We start from the raw sequence: 20,861 nt of genomic DNA, 5'->3' as shown, positions 1-20,861 counted from the left end.
AGAGAGAGAGAGAGAGAGAGAGGAGAGAGGAGAGAGAGAGAGAGAGGAGAGAGAGAGAGAGAGAGAGAGAGAGAGAGAGAGAGAGAGAGAGAGAGAGAGAGGAGAGAGAAGAGAGAGAGAGAGAGAGAGAGAGAGAGAGAGAGAATGGAAGGTAATTGCAGGATGGGGACGAGCGAGCAGTGGTGTGTGTGTGTGTGTGTGTGTGTGTGTGTGTGTGTGTGTGTGTGTGGGAACAACAGGGTACATTTCAGTCAAACGGGCGTTTGAAAAGGCTCTCATGGTAAAAGGGAAACTGGAATAAGAGTATAAACAGGTGCATGTGTCGCGCAGCTTGCTGTTATGAATGAGTCAAAGCAGCATCGCTGTTACTGTGCTGAAGCTTCAATGCTTATAGCAACAGCATTCATTTGAGACGTATCAAACTGTTCAGGAGATGCTACATATTTTATGAAAAATGTCTCAAAAAGGTGTTGGACAATATGTATTATTCTTATTTTGTGCCTATGTTGATATATATTGTATAACATTTCCTAGTAATACTTTGAAAAGATCTTAAATGCAATACATCACATGAGACACATGAGCCTGGTCAAACAGCTGTTTTGATGACAAATGCAATTTTACAAATGTTATTCTGATTTTAATATATTCAACATTATTTTTTATGGCAGTTTTACTTTACTGGATAGAGACAGTCGGCATGTGTGGGAACGCCCACAAAATGTTAAACGGGCTGGTGTGCGAGTGGGGTAAAACTGCCCATATATCTCATGGGCTGACTCACCGAAAGACGGTGCTGCGGCTCTAAACTACAGGTTTGGGGATTCTAGAGCAGAACACAAGACGTCTGCTCAGATGTGCGTTTACTGTGGTGGTTGAATCCCCGATCGTGTCTGCCTGGGCTGGGCTATCAGCTAAATTCTAACTTTGCTGAATGGATAGAACGGGGGTTTTTTACCCCACCCTGACCACGCCCCCTGCCAGGCTGAGCCAGCTAACCCAGCGTCTATGACGAGACATCGCCTCAACCTATAGTATAAAATGGAAGAGACAGGATGATATGACCACGGTGAGGAGCTGGGTTTGAACTTGTCATGAGACGAAACACTATTCACAGTTAAGTTGGGACACACCACATTATTCTTAATTTCTCACATTTTAGAATAATAGTGAAACTATGTATGAAATAACACAAATGGAATTATGCAACACTATTATGAAACATTTCTAGCATTAAACATAAGCCTTTAGATCAGCCATTCCAACCAACCTGTGGGCCGGGGCCCAGTGGAGGGCCACGGAGCTATTGCAAGTGGGCCGCCAAATCATTTGCAAAACAATCTTTGTGAATAAATAAATTCATAAATAATTGATAATAATAATAATAATTATAGATGATGATGATGATGATCTTTATGAGAATTCATTTAATCATTGTTGAATCATACCGTTATTTAATTTGTGTTAATTAGCTATTGCAGACAGCCCCCTCACCTTTAGTTTCTGGTTCCTGTGTGCTGCTGATGGACAGCTCAGTATTTGGCCTCCATACGGCTTAAGGTCAGATGTGGGCCGCAAACATTTTTGAGATTTTCAAGTGGCATTTTACTCGGAAAGAACTGCTGCTTTAAATCAAAATAGCTTTACGATGATGAAAAACATAGTACATACAATGAGGTGTGTCCAAACTTCTCACTTCACACTATGAGCCATCAGGGCCAACCTAAAGACTATTGACATCATAGAGAGGCATCAATGTGCCATGGAGGGCCAAGGGTCTCTTCCCCGTCTGGTTGAAGGTTTGCTAATGAATGAAATCAGATGGTGGAGTGTTTGGTTGGGATAGAAATGTGGGGTGATCATCAAATCCAAACTGTTAATTTCCACAGATGAGTCAACCAGCTCTGTACTGTTACTGACTAGTGTTGTTTGAACATGATGCAGATCCCCATGTTTCACCCACAGGCAGAGGGGGCGGAGTTACCTGAGCAGGTGGTGGAAGAAGCGGCGGGCGTATTTGCTGATTGGCTCACGGTACTCCAGTACCACTGCATCAGAGAGGGGGGCAGGTGGGGCATAAAACACGCCCAGGGCTGCTTCCAGTTGGGCTGGAGTCAGGACAGAAACACATACACACCCGCACGTATGTACGTACGTACGTGCGCACGCATGCACGCACACACACACACACACACACACACACACACACACACACACAACACACACACACACACACACACACACACACCACACGATACAATGAAACAAAAATCACAAGAACAAAGTAGCACAACATTCATAAAGTTAGACTTAAGTTGCAATTTTTTTGGTTAGATCCTAACAGATTATGTATCATTATTTGAACCTTTGCTTTTGTCCTTCACTGCATGAATAACTTCTTATATTTTAAATAACATGAACATTTCTCAGAGACAGAGCTGCAAAATTAAACCTCAAAGAATCATAGATTTTCAGAGTAGAAACTCTTGTCAAATATAAACATATAAAAAGGCTAGTATACGGCTAGTTTGGCTTTTCTCTGCCTCTGAGAAATTTGTATAACCAAAACTGCAATCTGCTGCGTTTAATCTCAACGAAGGTGTTGGTGACAGCGAGAGAGACCCACCCTCCCTCTGTGCATTGAGCGGCAGCCTCAGCAGGTGGTTGGTGACTGAGCTCAGGCCGCGGTAGCACTCGTCTCCCCTGGTGCTCCAGTCCATGGCCTCCAGGACGCCCAGCGCCTGGCTGACCTGCCCGCAGCGCAGCCTCTGCTGCAGCAGCTCCCCTGGCCCCATCTGGCCCCCGCTCACAGCCCCTGCTGGCCACAGAGCTGCAGGTTACTTTATTATCACAGGAAGTCACCACAATAGAGAGCCGCAGGAATGAGTCTGGAAAACATGGATGCTAACACTTCCTGGTTCTTCACTGTTTCTGACTATGGGATTTTTGAATGGGTTTTTGGCGCGATGCTTCAAATAAGGTCTGTGGTTAACGCAAGCTTATTCAAACGCGAACCAGTGTTCAGCAGGATAATCTTCACACATGAGGACCACTTTTATGAGTTTTGAAGCTTTTAAAAGGGCAGCTAGCTAGCAAACTGCTAAATGAGACTACACTGTTGAGTCGACAGGGATATTATACGTCATCACTTCAAAGGACGAACACGGAAATTCTCTTTCCCTTACCTGGTTCAGCCCGGGGTAATCAGTGCACAGCAGCGCACACATCAACAACACTCCAGGTTGAGTGGTGACGTGACGTGGAAGCCTATGCGACACTGTGTGTAGTTCTGGATTAGCTTAGCACGAGCTTTTTACTTCTAGGGCTCGCATTTACACTTCAAAAGTCATGAAAGTGGTCCTCATGTGTGAAGATTATCCCGCTGAACACTGGTTCTCGTTTGAAGCATCGCGCCAAAAACCCTTTCAAAAATCCCATAGGCAGAAACAGTGAAGAAGCAGGGAGTCCGGGACTTCCGCGTGGCAATACAATAGTAAGCTACTGCAAATAAGAGCAAAGTGAAGAGGAAAAGAACCGGGGATTCATTGATGTTGCAACTATTATGCTTAATTTGTCAATAATACGCAGTACAACACAATTAATGTGAAAGAAATAATGCATCATCAATATCTGCCTTCAAGTATGCTGTATACAAAATGAATCACGCCTATTAGTAATGAGATCCTAGACTGTTATCCAGCCAGGCAGATTGTTAAGCTTCCACTGCTCAATAAAAGGATAATCAAAATAAGTTCAAGACTTTACATCAAAACCAGTCAAACACTTTCAGAGTTTGTCCATATTATGTCGCAAAACTTCACTTCCTTTGTCATCTGGCAGTGTATTTATTTAATTTGATTTTGAGATCAAGGTCAAATTAAAACACATAAAACTATTAAGAATAAGACAATTGAAGATAATTAATATATAATGTATCTGGTAACAAAATCTATCTGTATCATAATGGAGTCTGCTAGTTACTGTAGTTCACACCAGAGCCATAATAGGAGAGTTGCAACATCTCCATTCACTCCAATGGACCCGTTTTTAGAGCGAGCCCTTTAACAGCGCAAGGCAACGTGGGTAATCGGCTACTGTGGCTAATGTCAAGCGGCTAATTAGTTATGTTACATGGTAGTAAAACGCCACTGAATGACCAAATTGATATAACGTTTAACTATTTCGAGTAACACTGTTTCAATACGGACCACCAGCGTTGGCTAGTTGTTTATAACGTGGCTATATTTATAATGTACTCTTTCTCTGATACGTTTTCCTTCTATGCGGGGAAAAGTGTCATGGCACCGTTTCCGGTTTATTTTTTCCGGTCTGAACCAATCAATGGTCTGAATACAGCCAAAGAGTGTAGTGAGACAAGAGGAGACGCTGCTTCTTTTCTTTGTTTTTTTTTAATCAAGCAGCATATGCTGTTTTGGCACATATCTGGGTCTTAAGCACTAGGAATAACCTGGAGCACTTACTTAAGCTAAGTAAGTGTCCAGTGGATCGCTCGAAACTCTCAGGCACAGCACCAGATCAGCTAGATTGGCATTGACTTGTCAATCAATTAGCGGGGAAGTCTGTTTAATCCCTGGTGTGTACTCTGTGTGTAGGTGTGTACTCTGTGTGTAGGTGTGTACTCTGTGTGTAGGTGTGCCCACGTAGGCACGCGCGCGCGTGTGTGTGTGATCGAGATGAGAAGCTAAGTTAAAGTAAAAAAAAAAAGGTCTTCCCCATCAAAATGTATGCATACATAAATACATAAATACTTGAAAAAGTATTTAGTCGACAATGTTTTTTTGGCGTTCTAATGGTCGAGTTTGGATTTTATTCGAGTGTGTGTGTGTGTGTGTGTGTGTGTGTGTGTGTGTGTGTGCTGTGTGCACATGCCGTCCTCATCTCTAGCTCTGCCTGCTCTGTCTGTGGGAGTGGCTTTAGTTTGTGTGATGAGTACAGATGAGAGGACCCATTTAACCGCCAATTGATTATGCCTGTTTGACTGGTGGTGCCTGATTATGCTTTTCTTTGCTGGTACACTCTGTGTGTGTGTGTGTGTGTGTGTGTGTGTGTGTGTGTGTGTGTGTGTGTGTGTGTGTGTGTGTGTGTGTGTGTATGTGTGTTTGTGTGTGTGTGTGTGTGTGTGTGTGTGTGTGTGTATGTGTGTGTGTGTGTGTGTGTGTGTGTGTGTGTGGGTGTGTGTGTGTAATGGTATGTGTGTGTGTGTGTGTGTGTGTGTGTGTGTGTGTGTGTGTGGATTACTCCGCTGCTGAATAATGGAAGGACAAGGTTTTGTGCCCTTACCGGCAGAAGAGGTGTCTCGTTCTGTGTGTGCGAGGGCAAAGGTGTGTGTGTGTGTGTGTGTTTGTGTGTGTGTGTGTGTGTGTGTGTGTGTGTGTGTGTGTGTGTGTATGTGTGTACGTTCCATCACTGTATTCAATGCCAGTTGGTTGGTCTGGCCCTGGGTAATGGTGGGTAATATATATAATGTTTAAAGTAATAGGCCAACTTTTTGGGAGATTGGCCTATTTGCCTTAGTTAGATCAGCAAATGAATTGGAGTAAACACAGCCGTTCAAGTCACCAAAAACACACATTCTAACAGCGCCAGAAAGCTCTATGTACATGTTGACTCGTGTACACACCATGAGATGAAATATTCATCCAAAATGCAGAGAAACGGTCTTTTTTGAAGGTAAATACATAGCCGGAACTACTTTCCAAACATGGCCGCCAGGCGCAGTGATTTCACACAGCGCCTCAAACAAGTAACCAAGCTAACAGAGTATCCACCTTATTTTTGAATGCCCCACTGTAAAAAATAATTGTGCGTACAAGGTCCGGTTTAACGTGACTTATTGTTGCAGCTTGCCATTTCCTAAATGGTATTCTACTTGATTTGAAAAGATGGCCGCCTACACTCAGTCTCTTGTACCCTGGCTGAATTGAACATATAACTTGGCTAATAAGTATTTAACATACAAAATAAAACAACCCGTAATATCTTAATTTTATGTAGAATGCAGAGGACATGTAACTGTTTAGTTAAACTTGCATTCCAGGAATATTGTGCTCTAAAGATGATGATAGTGGCTCGAGACTGTTTCGTCCTGAAACCCACACGCTTTGCGGTGGTGGTTTTAGCGTAACCTATGTGGGATTCGAGGCGTAACCTATGTGCGTTTTAGCGTAACTTATGTGGGATTCGAGGCATAACCTATGTGGGGTTTGGCATAACCTATGTGGGATTCGAAATAACGCATCCGAGATATAAAACGTTATGAATATAGCCACGTTATAAACAACAAACTAACGCTGGTGATCCGTATGGAAACAGTGTTACTCGAAATGGTTAAAAGTTCTATCAATTTGGTCATTTAGTGGCGTTTTACTGCCATGTAACATAACTAACTAGCGGCTAATATTAGCCACAGCAGGCGATTACCCATGAATGCACTGCGCTCTTAAAGGGATATTTATCGACAAGATTTTTGCCAAGCTGGACCTGATTAGTGATTTGCTCCGTTCGCCCAGACGGGTGTCAAGCTGTCAGCAACAAGGCTGGGAGGATCACACCGGAAGAAGCACCCATCATGCAGATCAGGCAAAAATGGCCGCCAAAAATAAGGTGGATAACCAAAGTTACTTCCTCGTTTTCCATGATGCGCTGTACAAAGCGCATGCGCTGTAAACTGTGTACAACACCACACGGCAAATGAGGAGTACCTTGAGTTACTTTTGGTTAGTTTGGTTAATCTTTGTTAGATCTCGGTCCCGTGTGGATTTGCTTCGAAGATGGCCATTTCATGGATTATTATTTCATCTCGTGGTGAGTTTGCTGTTTCAGTTCCACTAGACAGATTTTAAGTCGTAGTAGAATAGTTTGTAGTAGGCCTCCCCCCAAACATCATTCTAGTGAAAATGCTTTCCTACATTGGATTGAGTACACATTGGAGAAATACTAGTGGTTCCCAAAGTGGGGTCTGGGGGTCCTTGAGGGGGCTCCAGGGGGTCCCCAGCAAAAAGGGGAATGATGTATTTTCTCTATAATTCCATCCATAAGTAACACAAGGACAGAATGTAGGAATATTGTGGTCATGGGTGTCATACACTTTCTGCAATAAAACATCTCAAAGCTAAAATCTTGGGATATGATGGGGGACCCTGGGACAAAATCTTATCAGATGGGGGCCCGTGTCTAATTTGTGTCAGTTTAGGGGTCCTTGACGTGAAAAAGTTTGGGAACTACTGCACTAATGTAGTTAGGATTATATATGCACTAATGTAGTTAGGATTATATGATTATATATGCACTATTTAATGTAGTTAGGATTATATGATTATATATGCACTATTTAATGTAGTTAGGATTATACTGTATATGCACTAACATAGTTAGGATTATATATGCACTAACCTAGTTAGGATTATATATGCACTAATGTAGTTAGGATTATCAAGTCAAGTCAAGTCAAGTCAAATTTTATTTATATAGCACCTTTCATACACAAAGGCAATTCAAGGTGCTTTACAAAAAAATAATCGAAAAAACAAGCAGCAAAGCAATGCACATATAAAAAAACACATAAAAAACACAGCCGACAGTTTTAGTTAAAATATATACTCAAATTAACAAACATGAAACATTATTTCTGTTTTAAATAAGTTACAAGGCACTCTTCAGTATTATTATTACATGTACAGTCCATTTGTTGGAAATGTACAGGAAAAATCTTTTTAAAATTACAGGCCGAGAGAGGCAGTAGTTTAGTAGCAGTTAAAAGCAAGAGTAAACATAAAGGTCTTTAGCTTGGATTTAAAAATAGGCAGAGTAGGGGCAGATCTAATGTGTTCAGGGAGTTTGTTCCAGTTATGAGAGGCATAGTGGGAGAACGCGGCTTCACCATGTTTAGATTTGGTCCTTGGGACAATTAGTAGACCAGTGCCTGAAGATCTCAGGGATCTGGATGGTTCATAGTGTAGAAGCATTTCAGAGCATTTCAGAGATTATACAGTATATGCACTAATGTAGTTAGGATTATATGATTATATATGCACTATTTAATGTAGTTAGGATTATATGATTATATATGCACTATTTAATGTAGTTAGGATTATACTGTATATGCACTAACATAGTTAGGATTATATATGCACTAACCTAGTTAGGATTATATATGCACTAATGTAGTTAGGATTATATATGCACTAACCTAGTTAGGATTATATATGCACTAACCTAGTTAGGATTATATATGCACTAACCTAGTTAGGATTATATATGCACTAATGTAGTTAGGATTATATATGCACTAACCTAGTTAGGATTATATATGCACTATTTTATGTAGTTAGGATTATATGATTATATATGCACTAACATAATTAGGATTATATATGCACTATTTAATGTAGTTAGGATTATATGATTACATATGCACTAACGTAGTTAGGATTATATATGCACTATTTAATGTAGTTAGGATTATATGATTATATATGCACTAACGTAGTTAGGATTATATATGCACTATTTAATGTAGTTACAGTAGGATTATATGATTATATATGCACTTAGTTAGGATTATATTTATGCAGTGCACTAATGTAGTTAATATTATATATGCACTATACAGAATTTGGACATGGCATGTAACACACACTGGACAATGCAGGTGCTAGTGGTCGTTGGGGTAGGCGGGCAAAGTCACTGCTGACTCATAGTCTAATTAATTGAAGTTGTGTGTGTGTGTGTGTGTGTGTATGTGTGTGTGTGTGTGTGTGTGTGTGTGTGTGCGCGTGTGTGTATGTGTGTGTGTGTGAGAGAGAGGGGTGTGAGGGATCTAAGAGCAATTAAAATGACAAGCTGGCAATTAGCAAGCCCCCAAATCCCCTAAAGAGTGGGCTAATGTGGCTAATAGATCAGCTGAGCTCTTTGTGTGGTTTGCGTGTGTCTATGCCTGTGTACGTGTGTGTGTATGTGTGTGTGTGTGTGTGTGTGTGTGCGCGCGCGCGTGTGTGTGTGCGTGTGTAGGGGTCCTTCAGTTGGACGTTAACGTCTGCCCTAAGCTAACTCTGAGCAGAAACAATGCAGCATTGTGGTGACAAGACAGATTCAAATCTCACCGTCTACACGAACCTATTTGAGCAGCCCACCACCATGTCACCATGTCACCATGTCACTGCAACAAGACACAAAACGGCAGCGCACCAACCAACCAACGTCAACAAAGAAAGTCACACTAGTTACGCCGTAAGTACACACACAGCAGAGAGAACATCTGCCCGCCTTCTTCTACTACAACTCCATTCTAAAGAGACAACTCATTATCTGACGCTGAACATTATCGTCTTCAGCCTGTAAGTTAGTGTTTTTGTGAACAAAGAACTTACTTAAAATAAAAATCAACAATGTGTTTTAATTTTGTGAAATAAATCATGTAAGAACTGTGTTCACAAATGGAAGAAGATATCCAATTTTGAAATTAAACTCATTTCCTGTCTAACAAAAAACGTCTTTCTTTTCCCTGTGTGTCGCGCAGCACGTTCCCCCGGCCTGCCCCCTCCATAGCCTCTACGGGCACAGCCCCAGCCACGGCCAACGTGTGCCCAGATGAGATAACTGTGTGCAGGCAGGGGGAGGGGCGGGGGGAGGAGGGGGGAGGAAGGAGGGGGAGGCTCCTTTCCTCCTATGGAAAAAAGAGGACTTGGATCCCGGCCAAGTCTTTCTTCCTCGCCGCCTCGCGACTCACACCTTCTGTCATGTTAGCGGGCCTTATGGAACGAGTCAATACAGAGAAAAGGAACGCAAGCAAACAAACAAACCAGTTGGAGTGTGTGTGTGTGTGTGTGTGTTGCACACAGGAAATAGAAGAATACACACACGCGTGTGTGTGTGTGTGTGTGGGGGGGGGGGGGGGGGGGGGTGGAGAATTATCACGGTGAAAAGACATGCAGTGACTTTCTTCATCAAAACCTTGGCAGGCGATCAGAGGAGGGGAAGCTATTGTTGGAATACACCCTCCCTGCGCACACAGGCAAATCTATTTGAATACACACACAGTCAAACACACACACACGCAATCGTCTGCCGCCCCTCCCTCTAACTCCCCCCCCCCCCCCACACACACACACACCAGCTTCCAAACTTCAGCAGAGAGCTTGCGTGCCACTGTCACATCTTCCTTCCAAAGTCACAATTAAAGACACAGGATGTGTTTGTGTGTGTGTGTGTGTGTGTGTGTATGACACGGCGTGAGTGTGCGTTTGTGTGTTGTTGTGGCGGGGGGGTGAGCTGGCTGCTGCTGCTTCGGAAACATTTTGATTGGCAAAGTTTATCTGGGGGCCCCCGAGGGGCCGCGCCAGCCACTGTAAACGATTTATCGGAAAAATGCTTCCCAGAATGCACCTGGGGGGGCTCTTGCCCCGGGGCGATTATTGAATGACCTCTGAGAGCGTGACTCCTGCTAACCTTCCCGCCCCGCCGACAAATTAACTTCCCCCCTCAGTAGCGGAGAGGCGCGCGCTTAGGACGACCTGCGCCGCCTCAATGGTTCGGCAGCCATCTTGACACTAGCAGGGTTCAGGTACAGTACGGTGTCAGATCCAGGGATGAGGGCAGCTTCGTTTAGGTAGAGGGGACTGTGCTGTGGGATGGCTGATCTGGTTTAGGTAGAGGTGACTGTGCTGTGGGATGGCTGGTCTGGTTTAGGTAGAGGTGACTGTGCTGTGGGATGGCTGGTTTAGGTTAGGTAGAGGTGACTGTGCTGTGGGATGACTGGTTTAGGTAGAGGTGACTGTGCTGTGGGATGGCTGGTTTAGGTAGAGGTGACTGTGCTGTGGGATGGCTGGTTTAGGTTAGGGAGAGGTGACTGTGCTGTGGGATGACTGGTTTAGGTTAGGGAGAGGTGACTGTGCTGTGGGATGGCTGGTTTAGGTTAGGTAGAGGTGACTGTGCTGTGGGATGGCTGGTTTAGGTTAGGTAGAGGTGACTGTGCTGTGGGATGGCTGGTTTAGGTAGAGGGGACTGTGCTGTGGGATGGCTGGTTTAGGTAGAGGTGACTGTGCTGTGGGATGGCTGGTTTAGGTAGAGGTGACTGTGCTGTGGGATGGCTGGTCTGGGGGGCTATTTTCTATTCAGAATTTGTGAAATGAAGGAGAAACACTGCTGATACACTAGTCAGTATTTTATACAATGCAGGGGGGCAACACCAAAAAGAGGGATAAAATATATTCAAATGTTTCCAGATAAAAAGATGTTCCTCCTGTAACAACACTGACACAAAGATGTTCCTCCTGTAACAACACTGAGACAAAGATGTTCCTCCTGTAACAACACTGAGACAAAGATGTTCCTCCTGTAACAACACTGAGACAAAGATGTTCCTCCTGTAACAACACTGAGACAAAGATGTTCCTCCTGTAACAACACTGAGACAAAGATGTTCCTCCTGTAACAACACTGAGACAAAGATGTTCCTCCTGTAACAACACTGAGACAAAGATGTTCCTCCTGTAACAACACTGAGACAAAGATGTTCCTCCTGTAACAACACTGAGACAAAGATGTTCCTCCTGTAACAACACTGAGACAAAGATGTTCCTCCTGTAACAACACTGAGACAAAGATGTTCCTCCTGTAACAACACTGAGGCAAAGATGTTCCTCCTGTAACAACACTGAGACAAAGATGTTCCTCCTGTAACAACACTGAGACAAAGATGTTCCTCCTGTAACAACACTGAGACAAAGATGTTCCTCCTGTAACAACACTGAGACAAAGATGTTCCTCCTGTAACAACACTGAGACAAAGATGTTCCTCCTGTAACAACACTGAGACAAAGATGTTCCTCCTGTAACAACACTGAGACAAAGATGTTCCTCCTGTAACAACACTGAGACAAAGATGTTCCTCCTGTAACAACACTGAGGCAAAGATGTTCCTCCTGTAACAACACTGACACAAAGATGTTCCTCCTGTAACAACACTGAGACAAAGATGTTCCTCCTGTAACAACACTGAGACAAAGATGTTCCTCCTGTAACAACACTGAGACAAAGATGTTCCTCCTGTAACAACACTGAGACAAAGATGTTCCTCCTGTAACAACACTGAGGCAAAGATGTTCCTCCTGTAACAACACTGAGACAAAGATGTTCCTCCTGTAACAACACTGAGACAAAGATGTTCCTCCTGTAACAACACTGAGACAAAGATGTTCCTCCTGTAACAACACTGAGGCAAAGATGTTCCTCCTGTAACAACACTGACACAAAGATGTTCCTCCTGTAACAACACTGAGACAAAGATGTTCCTCCTGTAACAACACTGAGACAAAGATGTTCCTCCTGTAACAACACTGAGACAAAGATGTTCCTCCTGTAACAACACTGAGACAAAGATGTTCCTCCTGTAACAACACTGAGACAAAGATGTTCCTCCTGTAACAACACTGAGACAAAGATGTTCCTCCTGTAACAACACTGAGACAAAGATGTTCCTCCTGTAACAACACTGAGGCAAAGATGTTCCTCCTGTAACAACACTGAGACAAAGATGTTCCTCCTGTAACAACACTGAGACAAAGATGTTCCTCCTGTAACAACACTGAGACAAAGATGTTCCTCCTGTAACAACACTGAGACAAAGATGTTCCTCCTGTAACAACACTGAGACAAAGATGTTCCTCCTGTAACAACACTGACACAAAGATGTTCCTCCTGTAACAACACTGACACAAAGATGTTCCTCCTGTAACAACACTGACACAAAGATGTTCCTCCTGTAACAACACTGAGACAAAGATGTTCCTCCTGTAACAACACTGAGACAAAGATGTTCCTCCTGTAACAACACTGAGACAAAGATGTTCCTCCTGTAACAACACTGAGACAAAGATGTTCCTCCTGTAACAACACTGAGACAAAGATGTTCCTCCTGTAACAACACTGAGACAAAGATGTTCCTCCTGTAACAACACTGAGACAAAGATGTTCCTCCTGTAACAACACTGAGACAAAGATGTTCCTCCTGTAACAACACTGACACAAAGATGTTCCTCCTGTAACAACACTGAGGCAAAGATGTTCCTCCTGTAACAACACTGACACAAAGATGTTCCTCCTGTAACAACACTGAGGCAAAGATGTTCCTCCTGTAACAACACTGAGGCAAAGATGTTCCTCCTGTAACAACACTGAGACAAAGATGTTCCTCCTGTAACAACACTGAGACAAAGATGTTCCTCCTGTAACAACACTGAGACAAAGATGTTCCTCCTGTAACAACACTGAGACAAAGATGTTCCTCCTGTAACAACACTGAGACAAAGATGTTCCTCCTGTAACAACACTGAAGCCCTTCAGCAGTGTTGCCCAAGACATCTCATCTAACTCAAACAGTAGTGTTCTTACAATCCCTCTCCTCTCCAGCAAGCTCATCTTTCCATTCAAATATTTACATTTCTCTGCAGCACCCCCCCCCCCCCCATTTTAATAAGTGAAGTATAATTACCCCCACTGCTCACTCACACACACACACACACACACACACACACACACACACACACACACACACACACACACACACACACACACACACACACACACACACACACACACACGCCGTGTCTGTTCTATTTGGCATGAAAATGTTTTACTCCTATTTTGCCTGATTTGTTTGCATGACTTGTTTGAGCATTTTCTGTTTGCTGGAAAATTAATTGTTGTCACAAGAGTAGGGCTGTTATGTGCATGTCTGCATGTGTGTGTGTGTACTGTATGTATGTATGTATGTATGTATGTATGTATGTATGTATGTATGTATGTATGTATGTATGTATGTATGTATGTATGTAGCAGAGATGCTCACAAGTCATTTTTTGCAAGTCCAAGTCAAGTCTTAAGTCTCTTATGGATGAGCGTTCTATTATCTGCTGCATGATGCCATCCAGTCTGCTTAGAACACTGCATAGCTAAAAGTAAGGAATTCAAAGCATGTACTGTATTATCCTCACTCCTTTATCTATTAGCATACATTAGCCTATCAGCATTGATTGGATGACATTAGTAGACATTTCCTTAAATTTAATTTTTTTTGGTGCGTTAACATTAACCCCCATGTTGCATTAATTAATACTATACGTTAGTATTAATGAGTGACCATTTTTGGTCACTCAATATGTTAAAATAAAGATTGTTCACAAGTCCCAAACCTCAAGTCCAAGTCAAGTCTCAAGTCTTTGAGGATGAGTTTCAAGTCACTGTGTGTGTGTGAGACTTTATGAACACATAAATGCACTTTTACAGCGCCCAACAAACGTTAACTCTTGCCATGTCGTCGTTGTCAAACCAGACACCATCTCCAGTCTAACACGTTGACTCTGCGGGTGAGTTTTGAATGTTTATGTTGTGCATACTTGAAACATGTCGGTTATGTAGAAACAAAGCGTAAAACTATTTGAAAGTGGCCTACTCGAATCTCTTCTCTCAAACCAGACTGACTTCCACCAACTACAAACACACTGCCCATGTCATTACCGTTAATACTGTAACTGACTGTGAATTCAGTCTGAGCGCAACACAAACAAACATACCGTAATAAAAAAATACCTGGCGTCTATTTGAGACCGGCGTTTATTTACCAAAACATGTAGCCAGACCCGCCGTCTATATGGGACCGGTGTCTATTTGGGACTCTGCATTGATTTGAAATTTGACGGTAAATCTCTTATTGTACCCACCTAGTCGGAATCTCAAGGCCGCGAGCGGTCCCCCATGAAAGGCCAACATCAGCACATCTGTCCCCTCCGGGCCTCCGTCCAGGCCGGTCCCCCACTTCAGTCCCTCCAGGCCTCCGGAGCAGCGCAGGTGCTGAGCCAGCCTGAGCGTGGCGGCCGGGGCGACCTCCTCCGCTACCAAAGCCATCCGCAGTGGCGCCAAACCCACATCAAAGCACAACAGCTCCCCCTGTCCTCCCCCTACTGCCACCACAGCCTCGGCAGGATGCCAGGCCAGCAGGGCGGGTGGAACCGGGCAGGGGGCTTGGAGGGAGACGCCTCGCCGCTGGTCGTAGAGGACCAGGGAGGAGTCGCTGAGGCCCAGGAGCAGCGCCGTCTCCGACGGGTGACGTGAGCAGCAGACGGGACGGGACAACAGCGGGATGCGGGTGACAGACAAGCGGTGGAGGCGTCCGCGCGCACACTCGTACACACAGGCCTCAGCCCAGGACGCCTCGCCGGGCGCTTGGGACTGGGGTCCTGCGGGCAGCTCCACGGTCAGCAGGTGGTAGGGCTGCAGCAGGCTGAAGCGGCAGTCCAGAGGATCGCCTTCTGTCCGGATGGAGTTCAGGACCTGGAGGGTCGAGCGGGAGAGAGAAATGAAGACCTGAAGCAGGGAAGCTGAATAGACACTGATGCACACTTGAACATCTGCCCTGTACATATGATGTGCCCACCCTGCATATACAGTATGCTCTGGTACTGTACTGTAAATTCATGAATCCATAAACTGCACAACCTGTTGTTTGGAGCCATTTATTCATACAAAAAAAAAAGAAAATAAAAACAGGTGAGAAAAGTGCCATTCAACCTCTACACAGCCAACTGCTGTTCTCACTAAGAGTGAGAACATAATCCAGCTACATGTACAGCAAACCACCCAAAAATAACAAGGAGAGGGATGGTGACAACTGACAAGTGATAGTCAGCACTTCTTCATGCCCGGAAAGCCTAACGGAACAAACTGCAGTGTGGACTGCTGCTCGTATACAGCTACCTCTTCATGTGTTCTTAACCCCAGAGGAGGTCAACTACAGCATGGAGCATAGATAGTTAGTCCAATATGCCCCTCCCCCCCCCAACTGCCACCATCTCTAGTGAGATGACAGGTTACCAAAACTGTGTCCGATAAGCAGGCTACTTGTGAGTCCTTGTGACGTTTTTGTTAACAAGCCCTGGTTCACTTGTCACTTGGTGAACCTAGACCAACCAAATGAAAAGTAAGTAATTGTTCCCACTATGGTTAAAAGGTAAAAGAAAAAAAAAGTCTGTGTAAACGAACCCCCAATCTGTAGATCTGTCAATGGTCCACATAGCAATAATTATTTCTATCCGACAGGAACTCCAAGCATGATGCAGATATATTGTTAATCAATATGTTCTATTCGTTGTGTATCTATATTTTATTCTTTACTGCTGAATTGAGACAATTTACCCCATTTGGGAGTAATTAGGGAGTTGATGCCCTACAACGTTCTGTGATGTTCTGCCTCCTGGATGTAACAGCAGCCAGGAAAGAAAAGTCAACACCTGCTGCCTTCATCCTCGTGGCTATCAGTCAACCGTCACTGAACATGGTATTAGCAACACGACTGGAACACGCTCTAGTCATTTGGTTGTTGATTTAACAAGTTCTTGTATTTTGGGCTTTGGCATTGGAAAGTACTGACTTGTGCCAATAGTGCTCAATGAATTCGCCTGTTTCTGAATATAGGATAAGGAGGGGGAGAGAGAGAGAGAGAGAGAGAGAGAGAGAGAGAGAGAGAGAGAGAGCACACGAGAGAGGAGGATAAAAAGAGAGAGAGAGAAGTGAGTCATACCATTGCAGCAGCCCTACACCCCCTGGAGATGGAGGAAATGGAGCCTTCCACTTTGCTCATAAACACCCGGCTGTCAATCAAGCCAGCTAATGATAAGAGCCTCCATTTTAACTCAAGGTCAACAGCGTCTTCTTCTCCCTGAGCATCGCGCGGCTTGGCAACCAGCACCCGGCGATAAACAACCTCTGTTTACCTGCGTGAGGCGAGCAGCCAAGAGCTGAACCACCAAACATGAACTGCATGACAAGAAACAAGGCATTTTCAATATAATGAGGACGATGCGAGAAGAACGCACGGAAGCCATTTGACCAATGGAGTCCAGAATTGAGATTATTCGATCCTGGTCCACGACCGGCTGGTGGGAGAGAGGGGCTACAATGGCCCTGCTAAGCTAGCTAAGCGTCGACACGTCAGTGACACTGACTGAGATAGGCTGTGCCACCAGTGGTACCGTTGATACAGTAAAACACCCACAAGGAACCAGGCGCAGTACTGTAGGCGGACGACAGAAAACAACAGTCTGCACTAAACGGCGGCCCAACAGCTCCGCAGTGGCTAGCAGAGCTTTTTAGCTTAGCAGAGCCCCTATCAGAGCCCGGTGTTCACCGTGGCAGCCTCGGCTAAATGAGCTCATTTCTTTTTGCCGTGTGGACAGAAAGAGGGATCAGCTGCCTGCCTTTCCTTTCCCAAAGCTGCCCGGCCCAGTATTTTGGCAGCCATTTGCCAAAAAGGGACTTAGAGGCGAGGGGGGAGGGACTTTCTTTCCCCTGCCTGCCCATGGTCTACAGCAGGAGGGAAGCAGATGACTGTCCTCCTGAAAGCGACATAATCCCCCCGAGCCAGCTCCTGCTGCTCCCCGGGGGGTGGGTGCTGTGTGTGTGTGTGTGTGTGTGTGTGTGTGTGTGTGTAAGGGGCTCACGTCATGTAAGGGGTGGGGCAGCCTCGGGAGGGGACGAGGTGACACACACACACACAACATGGGTGGGTCCATCAACTCGATCCGCACTGTGCTGTCACAGGACTCGCCCCCCCCCCCCCCCCCCCCCCCCGACCCCCCAACCAGCACTCCTCATCCGCCTCCCAGCTTTTCATCCCATGCCCAGGCTGCTCGTGCCCAGGCTGTGCCAGCATGCCACTGGTCAGGGATGAGGGGGCAGCTGATTCAGCTGTGCTGCCTTGACCGTGACCCTCCGAGGAGGAAAGGGTCAGCTAAAGCTCAGTGGCAGGATGGCCTCACTGTGAAGAGAAGCCCTCTCATAGCCCCGCCCCCTTCACTTAGGTGCAAAGGTCACTGAACCCAAATCCTTGCAACAGCAAATGTTTTTCCATCACGGCTGTAGGACACGAGTCTGGTCTCGAGATCATTTGTGTTGGTCTTGAGCCAACATTGACTCCTAAATTATCTTGACATCGACTGTTACTGGATGTTTACTCGACTTTTCTCAGCTAATCGAAAGATACAAAATGCTGGGTAATGCTCTTGATGTCTGGTTTAAATATACAAAATGCTGAGTAATGCTCTTGATGTCTGGTTTAAATATACAAAATGCTGAGTAATGCTCTTGATGTCTGGTTTAAATATACAAAATGCTGAGTAATGCTCTTGATGTCTGGTTTAAATATACAAAATGCTGGGTAATGCTCTTGATGTCTGGTTTAAATATACAAAATGCTGAGTAATGCTCTTGATGTCTGGTTTAAAGATACAAAATGCTGGGTAATGCTCTTGATGTCTGGTTTAAAGATGCTGAGTAATGCTCTTGATGTCTGGTTTAAATATACAAAATGCTGAGTAATGCTCTTGATGTCTGGTTTAAAGATACAAAATGCTGGGTAATGCTCTTGATGTCTGGTTTAAAGATGCTGAGTAAGGCTCTTGATGTCTGGTTTAAAGATGCTGAGTAATGCTCTTGATGTCTGGTTTAAATATACAAAATGCTGAGTAATGCTCTTGATGTCTGGTTTAAAGATACAAAATGCTGGGTAATGCTCTTGATGTCTGGTTTAAAGATGCTGAGTAAGGCTCTTGATGTCTGGTTTAAAGATACAAAATGCTGAGTAAGGCTCTTGATGTCTGGTTTATTTCCCCCCCAGCACTACAATCAATACAATGGATGATTGTAGTGTGATGACTGTGTATGTAATGTAATGAGCCTCAAACTCCTATGGATTGAGTTGTCAGCTCCTAGGCACTGATTGGTTGGATGTTGATTGGCATGATCGTTCAGAACAGATTTGCAGTTATATATATATATATATATCAACTCGATCCGCACTATGTATATATATATATATATATATATATATATATATATATATATATATATATATATATATATATATAACATTGAATATATATATATATATATATATATATATATATATATATATATATATATATATACAGATCATTTCCAAAAATTTTGAATATCATGGAAATACCATGGATGACCGTGGGCTTCAGAGGATTGTCAAGCAAAGACAATTCAAAAATTTGGCGGAGATTCAGAGGGAGTGGAGTGAGGCTGGAGTCAGTCATAACTGAAAAGTAACTGCTGATTTTCTTCACACTATTCTAATTTCTTGAAATACTGTTTTCTGGAGCTGTAGGCCAAAATTATGAAAAATGAAACAAATAAAGGCTAGAAATATTTAACGTCCTGCCGCTGAAGCTCCCCGCTGTCAGGTGAGAAGAAGCGGCTGGCAACGGCGCATGTGTCAAAGGAGGCATGGTGCTAGTCTATGGCTCTCCCCAGATCGGCAGAGGGTGGAGCAGCGACCGGGGCAGCAGGGGGAAATTGGCCAAGTACAATTGGGGAGAAAATGGGGGGGGGGGGGGGTTAGAAAAATAAGCATGAAACAGAGAAAGCACAAACTCTGACACTCAGTGAAACATGGATGAAACATTGAATAGAGCCAGCACAGCACCTGGCTGTTCAACTCCAGGTCATCTTCAGGGCTGTGCTGCCATGCCAACAGAAAAGCTTATCAGGAGCTTGGCCCTAACACTGTAGGCTTTGAATCTTACTGCGCCCACCTATTGTTAAACTGCAAGCACTCGTAAGCAAGATGGTACTGTGTAGTGTAATGAACCCCAGCCAAGATGGTACTGTGTAGTGTAATGAACCCCAGCCAAGATGGTACTGTGTAGTGTAATGAACCCCAGCCAAGATGGTACTGTGTAGTGTAATGAACCCCAGCCAAAGGATGATAAATGGTATCTGGAGCTGGTTTTTTAGATTATTTTGGGGGGATATTTGCCTTTATTTGACAGGACAGTAGGCAGACAGGAAGGGTGAGGAGAGAGAGAGAGAGGATGACATGCAGCAAAGGACCACGGGTCGGATTGGATCCCGTGTCGGCCGCGTGAATGAAGGACTAAGCCTTTGTGGTCCGTGTTCTACCAGGTGAGCCACCTGGACGCCCCGAAGTTTGTTTTTTCTCCCAGCTACTTGTGCATCTAACATGTTTGTATCATCATTTGAAGATCCTGATCTGTTCTGAAAATCGAGGAGGCTGATAAAATAGAGAAAGTAAAAAACAAAACAACAAAACAAACAAAAAATAAAGAAATAAAAAATAAAGTGGCTGTGTTTTCTGTTATGTACTGTACACACTACTGTGACCTGTGGACAAAAAGCTAAGTTTTGTGGTTGAAATAGGGATGAAAGTGTGACACAAGGTTCATCTGGTGAGTTTTCTGGGCTTTGATCTCACATCATTGCTGGCTGAGGCTGTTTCTGCACGTCTGCAATTCTTTTATTGTTTGTAAAGTCATTTCCATCTCTGTTTCCAAAAGTGCTGCGTGAATCAAATCTATTATTATGACATGTTAGCAGAATGGTTGGGCGAGGAAACTCCAGCACAATTTGTGATTCTGTGATGTCCATATCAAATAAACTTAACCTAACCTATTGTGGTAGTTTAATATACAGTATTGTATACAGAGTATATATTGTGGTAGTTTAATATACAGTATTGTATACAGAGTATATATTGTGGTAGTTTAATATACAGTATTGTATACATAATATATATTGTGGTAGTTTAATATACAGTATTGTATACAGAGTATATATTGTGGTAGTTTAATATACAGTATTGTATACAGAGTATATATTGTGGTAGTTTAATATACAGTATTGTATACAGAGTATATATTGTGGTAGTTTAATATACAGTATTGTATACAGAGTATATATTGTGGTAGTTTAATATACAGTATTGTATAGAGTATATATTGTGGTAGTTTAATATACAGTATTGT

The 20,861-nt window shown here is 43.7% G+C and overlaps 1 protein-coding gene across 1 annotated transcript in view; it reads right to left on the bottom strand.

Moving 5' to 3' along the window:
* wdpcp (WD repeat containing planar cell polarity effector) overlaps positions 1-20,861 on the bottom strand; it is a gene marked incomplete at its 5' end in the record, with an annotated part of 96,269 nt that overhangs the window by 33,457 nt on the left and 41,951 nt on the right. Inside the window, 3 exons of the mRNA XM_083650468.1 lie at positions 1,985-2,108; positions 2,627-2,815; positions 14,739-15,348. Of these exons, the coding sequence (XP_083506594.1) occupies positions 1,985-2,108; positions 2,627-2,815; positions 14,739-15,348 (923 nt within the window). The remainder of the gene's footprint in view (positions 1-1,984; positions 2,109-2,626; positions 2,816-14,738; positions 15,349-20,861) is intronic.

The sequence above is a fragment of the Poromitra crassiceps genome, assembly GCF_964638095.1.
Source record: "Poromitra crassiceps genome assembly, chromosome: 14".
Lineage (NCBI taxonomy): Eukaryota > Metazoa > Chordata > Actinopteri > Beryciformes > Melamphaidae > Poromitra > Poromitra crassiceps.
Note: the sequence above shows the minus strand (reverse complement) of the source record. Positions and strands in the feature narration are given on the sequence as shown.